This window comes from Rhagoletis zephyria, unplaced genomic scaffold (genome assembly GCF_001687245.7).
Source record: "Rhagoletis zephyria isolate East Lansing unplaced genomic scaffold, Rhagoletis_zephyria_1.1 Rzeph_scaffold_00767, whole genome shotgun sequence".
NCBI lineage: Eukaryota > Metazoa > Arthropoda > Insecta > Diptera > Tephritidae > Rhagoletis > Rhagoletis zephyria.
In genome coordinates this window covers 1-9,122 of record NW_016157851.1, presented here as the reverse complement: position 1 = coordinate 9,122, position 9,122 = coordinate 1, and the positions used below count along the sequence as shown (strand labels likewise).

At 35.5% G+C, this 9,122-nt stretch overlaps 1 protein-coding gene across 1 annotated transcript in view; it reads left to right on the top strand.

The window, feature by feature from the left end:
* Positions 1 to 9,051, top strand: part of Scr (homeobox sex combs reduced) — a 173,967-nt gene extending 164,916 nt beyond the window's left edge. Inside the window, exon 3 of the mRNA XM_017614086.1 lies at positions 6,690 to 9,051. Within this exon, the coding sequence (XP_017469575.1) occupies positions 6,690 to 6,997 (308 nt within the window). The 3' untranslated portion in view covers positions 6,998 to 9,051. The remainder of the gene's footprint in view (positions 1 to 6,689) is intronic.
* The last annotated feature ends 71 nt before the right edge of the window (positions 9,052 to 9,122 follow it).

Sequence of the window (9,122 nt, the reverse complement as noted above, 5' to 3'; positions counted from 1 at the left end):
TGTAGCACGTCAGGGTTCAGCTCTACAATTTTTCAAAAATGGCCAAAAACGCTGTTTTTTCCTGCACCCCTAGACACAAATACACCCCCTGCTCCAAGGGCACATGCGATCAACTTGGCATAAGGCTCATTCGAAAGGGCACAATTTTACCTTTAATTTCTGACATATGCAAAGTTTGTAGCACGTTAGGGTTCGGCTCTACAATTTTTCGAAAATGTCCAAAAACGCTGTTTTTAGGGGTTTCAACCCCTTTTTTCTCGAAAACGTGACGTGATGGGAAGTTTTGGACCCCAGATTCGTGTTTAGCACGAAAAATCCGTTCGGAAACACCAGGTCCCGTCTTATTCGCAAAACCCTTGTAGACCAGTGTTATCTATGTGCGTTACGCAATGTAATAGGAGTATTTTACTTGCATTCCGTTTTATAATTAAATTTAGAAATAAACCACTAAAAGCTCGCTATAAAATGATGCTCGAAATATTTTCCATGAAATCATTTTTGAAATAATTTTTTTTGAAGTAAAAAACGACTTTTTAGTTTCTTCAAAAAATATGGTAGCTTCAATTTAAAAGAAAACGTCAAAAGCACAGTTTTCGTCAAATAGGAGCAATGGCGGATAAGAAGAAGAAGTGAAACTACCTTTAAATATTTGTATCATGCTTCTCCGTATGAAAGCAAAATACTATTATGAGAATAGCTGAGCATAGAACAACAAATGTTCCTTTTGATGTTTACTCGCATATTGCGAATGAATAGAAGAAAGAATTAATTTGAATCATTTGCGAACGAATTTTTGTTTTTTTTGTGTTGAATATCTCGTAGTTATATGACAGTCTTTTTTAATTTGTTCGTATTTTTATTTGCTCAAAGTGGTTGCGCTTGTGCTCTCTAGCTCGAATGATAAAAAGAATTTTTTATAATCGAGAATTTTAAAAAGCGTTTAATTCGAGCCAAATGTTTGCTGTAAATAATTATTTGTGAATACAAATAATATTTTAAATATTCTCCGTACCCTGCTTTTTGTTCTGAGGCTTAGATCCCGTTCAAAAGACAAGAGCTTAAAGCGCGTTTTTATGAAAAGTGTATTTTGAAACGGGTGCGTTGCTAAACTAGTTATGTGTTGTTTTACTCCCAAATGTTTGTTATATTCTTTCTTTATTTGTTCATGTACACAGATTGAATAAAAATGTATTTATATACGTATGTAAATGTATTATATTAGGCCTTCAGCGCCAAAGTAGCTTAACTGATATTTCAAAAAAAGTTGAGGTGCACCTTAAAATGCATTACCAGAATCGAAACGGTAATAGCCCGAGGCACGGCCTTTTATTTTTCTTTGACTATTAGAGCTGTAAAACTATCGATAGTCATCCCATTCGATATTTTCGATAGTTTGCATTGAAACTATCGATACTATCGATAGCATCGGATCATTTTAAAATGTGTTGACGAAGCTATTTATATAAACTTTTATTTTTGTTTAGTTCCCGAAGAATTAGATATGTGTTATATAGCGATTTTCAGTAACTTTGTCCTTCCTCTTCGATTTTTTAAATATTTTAAACCGATAATATAAAAACCTGAAATTCCCAATCGTAGAAAAACAAATCGCTTGTAAACGTTAAGAAAACAGTATGTATTACAAAAAACTTTCATCAGTCGACTCCGGCCACAATATTTTTGCATAGAACTCACTCCAAAATTTACGGAAAAGTCCATATTTCTAGCGATGCTACAAGAACCCAAATCATTTTACAAATAGCCGAACCTTACCCCGACTTCTACATGATTATTTATCCATTAAAAGTATCAAAAGGATATACAAGCATCCCCAAAATATGACAAACCCTGGGTTATATCAACAGTTTCTTCCATCGACGCAGAAGCACTAACACCATAGTAAGGTTCCAAAAAGATATTCAAACTAATTTTTAACCGACTTCAAAAAAAGAGGAGGTTATCAATTCGTCGGAATATATATTTTTTTTTAGGTATGTTACCGGATAACTTTAGATCCCTCTCTTCCACTAGCAATCAGAATTGAATTCCAATACTTGAACCGTGTAAAACACGGAAATGGGTAAAAAAAAACAGTGATGTGTAAGCAAATCAATGTTGCCAAATTCCCATTTTCAAAAATAAAATAAATGCAGTAGTACATATAATATACTTAAACAATCAGGCCAGTTCTGTCAAAAACTTCCTGGGAGTTTTCTCTCTTTTCCCTTTCCTCCTATCAAGAATAAAAATTCCCTGAGGATTTTTTATATTAAATGGCGCAGTTAAGCTGTCAAAAAAGTGTCAAACGGCTCTTGCGGAGTTCGAATTTTCTCCACCCGAACTTTCGGGAAAATACTACTCCCTGGGAGTTAATTATTGGAGGATTTCTTTCTCGGGAGAAACAAATTCCCGGAGAACATACTCCCTGAGAGTATTCAGAATTAGACTGAATATGTATATTTCCTCAAAGAAAGAATATCGATAGTGGCCAACGACCATTCGATAGTGCAAAAAAAGACTATTGACTATAATATGTAGCATCACGTAGGTGCAATGAAATTTTTAGGTAAAAATGTTGTTGGCATTAGGAAAAAGTGTGGGATTCGACACTTTGTAAAGCCAGTATCCTCTCCTAAGAAGACTCGAAATTGGAAGATTTGCCAATTTGCGTATCATTCTAAATCACTGATGGGCACTACCTTGCCCGCGGGCAAAGCTCTTTTAAGCTTTCTATACATTTTGTATAGGCGAGAGCAGAGTAAAAGCTATCTCTGCCCATCGCTGTTCTAAATGCATGCACAAGGTATCGTAATTGAAAAAGCATTTTCGCACATTAGCGACGATATTACTAATTTTTTTTTCTGGCCTTCATGGCCTCATATGTAAAATTAATTTGTTTAGTTTTCTTTTAATAACACTTTTTATATATTCTTACATATTTTTTACAGTTTATTGTAAAAAGTTACTTGGTAACTTTTTTTTGTAAATTCTGGTCAAAAAAAATTTTGTCGTGTGGCAACCGTGCTCATAAGATCTTTGCGGTCAGTATCGATTATTCATAAACATTAAATGCATTAATATTTAAAGTTTACTAAATAAAGCCGCCAGAATTTATTCGCATATCTGTGAGCATTTGATAAAACATCTCTTGGCTTAGCTTATAAAAGTACCAGGGATTGAAAAGTATGCAAAGCTGGGCTGTTTTCAGCACTTTGCATTTTAGACACAATAGGTTCGTTGTGGCACTGCTTGATTGAGAAAAGCCTTACTTACTGGTTTTTATTGCAAAATCAAATTTTAAAGTAGCACTTGTTGGCAGGAGTGATTCTGCGTTCGATGTCGATGCTGACATTATTATCAGTGTTCCCAAGTAAACGAAATTCTCTACCTTTTCGAAATTGTAACTGTCAATACTGACTGCTTGTTTGATAACAGGAGATACTTCCTGTTGTTGAAACCCCCCTACTGGAGGGAAATATGCATACAAATTTAGTTTAGGATAATAATGGTAAAAACTATTTTAATATCTCTGTAAAACTTGTTTATTGAGGTAGCCTAATAGTGAATGGTGTTTTTCCTTGCAATTAAGGGAAGGCTATTGGGGACCACCTATGTAAAAAAACGAGTCATTTAAAATAGCGATTCAAGCAAAAATGTACTATGTGAAGGGAAACCAACAAATATATTTAAAAAAAAATTGAATTCAAATATTGTGTTTGAGAAGACCCCTATATATATAAAATTATATATGTGACCTGGTCTACGAAAAGGGAGCTTACGTGCGAAAACTAGTTTTCTGTGAAAAAGCTGTTAAAAGTAAGCAACTCGTTTCGTTTACTCGTTTTTACTCTTCTTTCTCTACATTTTTAGTACACTTCTAAGCAAGTTAGGATTTTCTGCTTTTCACCACGTGAATAAGCATCTCATCTTCCATCCGAATCAACCAAAAAGTGAAAATTGATTTTTTGACACCTAAGCCCCCTTTCCGTAGACCAGGTCACATATATAAAATATTATATATAAAATTACACCAGCGAGTATTGTGTCTTATTTGTATTTTCGAGCATTCAACTATTGGTGCTAATAATTTTATAATTTTTTTATTATTTTTATAATTTTCTGGAATCATGGTATGGATTGTCAGATAGTGAAAATCCATACGCGAGTCGAATATATTCTGAATTGATTACATTAGAAGTTTTTCTTTTTTTGTGATCCAGAATTCCCTTCGCTTCTCTATTTAGTTACGGTTTGGCAAAATAATTCAATAAATATCATCAAAGAACGAGCTTAAAAACAACAGCAAACGTTTCGGTATTGTTTAATTTCGCTCATACAAGGTAACGACACACAACAGATTCAAATCACTTGGAAGCATTTTGAAGAGTATTAGCGAATCGCGATTTACATATCGTACCTAGATCTTTTAATTACGCATTTGCAAGATCGATTTCTAAATATTTTGTCTAATTTTGCTTGCCTCTTTCTTGACAATGAATTATCTTTTTGTGATCTGTTTGAGAAATATATATCCATTTCACATGATTCGGCGCCAGATATATAGAAAAGTTAAGTTTAACTTAGGAGAAAACGCATCACTGGTATAAATATTTAAAATTCATTTGAAGCTTTGGATATTTATAGCTCTGATGCTTTTCCGAATGCTCATCAAGTACTTAAAGTCATAGCTGTTTTACCTTATACGAACGAAATAACGTTTTCAACTTTGCGCCGCCTAGAAACTTATTTGAGATCAACTATGAGAGAAGATCGTCTCAATGTGTTAGCTTTTCTCAATATTCATCGCAATCTGGATGCTAATGTTGACACAGCATTAAAATAACTTGTATCTGTACCTCGGCGAATTGCATTATTGAAAGCATAATAATTTAGTAAATTACGCATCATGAGACTTTTCTTTGAGCTGTGGTAAATTACATATATCCATAATTAAATACAATATGCTGAATACTGTAAATAAAACAATGATATTCTTGGTTGTTGCGAATGACTTTACATAAACCATATATACATACATACACATATGTACTTAGTTATGAATTTATGTATAATATAAATGAATAAATAATAAAGTTAAATTATAAATTGTATTTCAACTAGGAATCTTTCTCTACCTTCACTGCGCTAATAACATCATTATTTCTTTGCCATTTATGACATGTGTATGTACATATGTGCATACATACATATGTACATGACCTCTTCTTCAGCACTTTGCACATTTTCCCAGTCGCCCATTCGCATACTTATAGGTGTTTCGAAGGCGTTTCCAGGCGTTCACATCCATTTGAGGTAATCAACAATTAGATTAGTTTATCTAAAAAACCTACAATTGGACACCCTCTGGAAAAAAGGCATTTGGCATCAATGACAACTCCAATCAACTTAGTCAATTCAAAATAGTGGGGCGTAAAGTATGTACATAAAAACAACTTGCAACTCGAAAATATGAACACGAATTGAGATTTGAACCTTTCTATGTGACTGCTCGTCTAGACCAACACCGATATCTACCGGCAAAAACAACTAACTCTAATCATATTGCTATTCTAAAAATTGCCATTACCTCCATTTGCCATTATACTGTATCTCAACCGCCTCTTCAACACCTATGTATGTATCTATCGACCTCCAAAGCACCAGAAAAGTGTATCGCGTGGACAGATGCGAGGACGAAAGTCAAGCACGAGAAGAACGCCAAATACCCCATTTAAACTTTGAACGCGATGTTCTTTTCACAAAAAATCACGTGTCAAGGCGCAATTTAGCCACAAAGTCTTGATTGCTGTTTGAATTTTTCCAGTTTTCCAACTACATCTCATCAATGGACGTAAAACACTACAATACAGTGCGACTGCAACAAAATCGTAAGTACACCTTAAATGCGGCTGAATAAGCAGACGGCAAGTCACTCGTTCAGAGGCTTGTTTCTGCGTTGCCTTCCAGCGGCGGAGTCGCTCGTGCGCGGCTGATAATGTCGACTTTTTTTAAGCCTTTATTATTGTGCTTGATACAGCATAAGAAGCGGCTAAGACGCGTTGACTGTAATGAGGGGGCGTGCAATGTGGCAAAGTTGTTAGACGATTTTCTTTTGATTTATTTATTCTTTTTCATAAATGTGCATTGGTACAAAAGTATACCTCGAAAAAATTACTTTTTAGCGCAGTATTATATTGTACCCTATACTGGCTTTTTAGCAGGAGGTGCAAAGCATTTGCGGAAAGAATATGACAATACTAAGCACGTGAATAACAATAAATAGAATATATAGAAAAGTTATAGACAAGAGATTGAACTTAAAGAAGCAACATAAATGCTTGTGAAATGTGTGGCAGTAAGTCAATATGACAGACAGACAAGGTTATAATGTATACACTCAGTCGCTACGCCCTGCAAACGCTGGGAAAGGTGACAAATGTTGCTTTGTCTGAATGCTCTCGGGGGTTACCTCACTAAGTTGACATATGTATATGGGTCATATATTTACATACATATGTATGTATCTAACTTAAAGCATACGAGGACTATGATACGAAAATATTTTAACTAAGTTTACTTCTCATGCGTTCTTTAAATTATATTTTTTATTAAGAATTTATTCTATCTTTATGCCTAACGCAACATTAACATCACTCTCATGTTTTTCTTTAATCTCGCTCTCTTTAAAGGTACTGTAAATGCCAACGGTGAGACGAAACGACAACGGACCTCATACACCCGCTACCAGACGTTAGAATTAGAGAAAGAATTCCATTTTAATCGTTACCTGACCCGCCGAAGACGCATCGAAATTGCGCACGCACTCTGCCTCACCGAACGACAGATCAAAATCTGGTTCCAAAATCGACGAATGAAATGGAAAAAGGAGCACAAAATGGCTTCCATGAATATCGTACCCTATCACATGGGCCCCTACGGTCATCCATATCATCAATTCGATATCCACCTGTCACAATTTGCTCACCTGAGTGCATAGGACGCGTGGCACTTTTCGGGTACTGGTTAGAGACTCAATCAGTTGTATCAGGAACCATATCAGGCGGCGGCAGCGGCTAGTGTAGCAGCCGGCGGCTATCAGACACAGAACGCACAAGACGCCGGCATGCCGCTGGGCGGTGGTGCCGGTGTAGGTGTTGGTGTGGGAGTCGGTGCGGGCGGCGGAAATTCGCTGTTCGCTTCCGCGACCGCCTCCAACGCTGAATGTGTCAAATATCCGCAAGAGTTCTGATCTCAAGTTATCTTCAGGGAACATCAACAGCAATTGCAACACCAACAGGAGCATCAGCTACATCTACAACAAGAACAATACCAACAACCACAACATCTACAACAACACCTGCCAAACCATCAAAGCCATCTTGGTTTCCAGTTAGAACGTATTTCGGAGTTGCCACTCTGTCAAGAGAAGGATTTGTGTGAAGACACAGAGTCGACTGAACTGGAGCTCAAGAATGAAATCGTTAGTGGTTGTAACATGTTTTGTTGCTGAGAGATGCTGATGTTGCTGTTGCGATGAAGCTGTAGATACTTCATACGCTGCTGCTAGCTGCTAGCGACAGCTAACAAAATGAACAACGATGATAATTTCTGAATGCAACTGATTTGTGTTAAGCAAGCAACGAGCCTTCAAGTAAATGCGTTTAGTACTCCTGTGGAGGGTTTGTGTCTATCGCCTACTCTTCCGGGAGAGGCTCGTGCAGGTTTATGATACTGGTCAGTAAGGAGGAATTTCAACAAAATTTTCGATTGCTTTGGAATCCCGTAAATTCGTCGAATTTACATTGAAAATCCTCTATATATATGTGTATATATGTACCTTAAAAGAAATGAAGGATTCAAATTGGAGCGCCTCCGTTTCGTCCTCTTTTTCGTGGAAATACGAAAACCGTCCAGTATGATAAACCGCTATATTCTCTAAGCAGTATTCGAAAAGCCATTAGATGTAAGAAAACACATAGCGCTGTCATCAGCTCACAAGCTTGGAAAGTTCAATGAAATTAAAATCCTAATAGTGATATTATTGTATACGAAATTTTTGAACTTTTTTAATGTCCATTTACCTTCATATTTAGATTGTGTAAATTTTAATTTAATTGATTTAAATTACTTACAATTTGAAAAGACAATGAAGGCAGGCTTGTTGCCGATAGTAGCGCCGCGTTAGTATAATTGTCAAACTGTAGGCAAGTAATTTAAGGTTTGTGGCTGCACTTAACCTGCAGCTCTCAAACGAAAGCTCTTACACAGCGCATCTCAAACTGTTTACGATTTTAGTTCATGATGTGCCTGGTGCCGCTAAAACTGTCGATTTGCCAATCGGTTTGGGAACGAAATACCCTACAGGAATCGGTTAGGGACCAAATTCCACAACCGGATGTGACACCATTGTCAACATTGATAGAGAACTTGGAAAACTTGAACTTAGCCAAATGCTGTTTGCGAGCGAATCGTGGTGTCTGTACTTAATTTGGTTTATTGGTTAAATATGTACGTTTCAAAATAAGTATTAAAATGAATTTCGCACTTTCACTCAAAAATATGTGTATATAGTATATTCGTATTAGAAATATCTGTTCAACTTTTAAATTGGTTAATATCTAAGTAGCTTTAATTTGTTTTTATTGTCGTTGAATTCTTTAGAATCTCCGCACTAGGAAAATTCGCAGTTGGACTTAATAAGCACGTGATTTTAGAAATCTTTTAAGAGTAAAAATTTGTAACAAAAAAGTAAAACAAATTCGGGGAAAACAGGGCATTTCGTTAGCACACAGTCATAAATAATTTAAGAAAAAAAATAATATTGGTTTCCCACGCTTCAAATTACAAGACTAAATGTGTTCTACACTATTTTCAACAATGTTTTATTTAAAACATTGTATGTATGTACGTACATAGATATGTTTGTATGTACATATCTATGTATGTATGTATAATTCTTATCGGTAGCATAATTTTCAAGTGTATTGATACTGACAACAACAATTTTTAGTAAACATTTTTATCAATAAACCCCTTTTGAACACAACTTTGATTATAACGGGTGATTTTTTAAGAGCTTGATAACTTTTTTTTAAAAAAAAACGCATAAAATTTGCAAAATC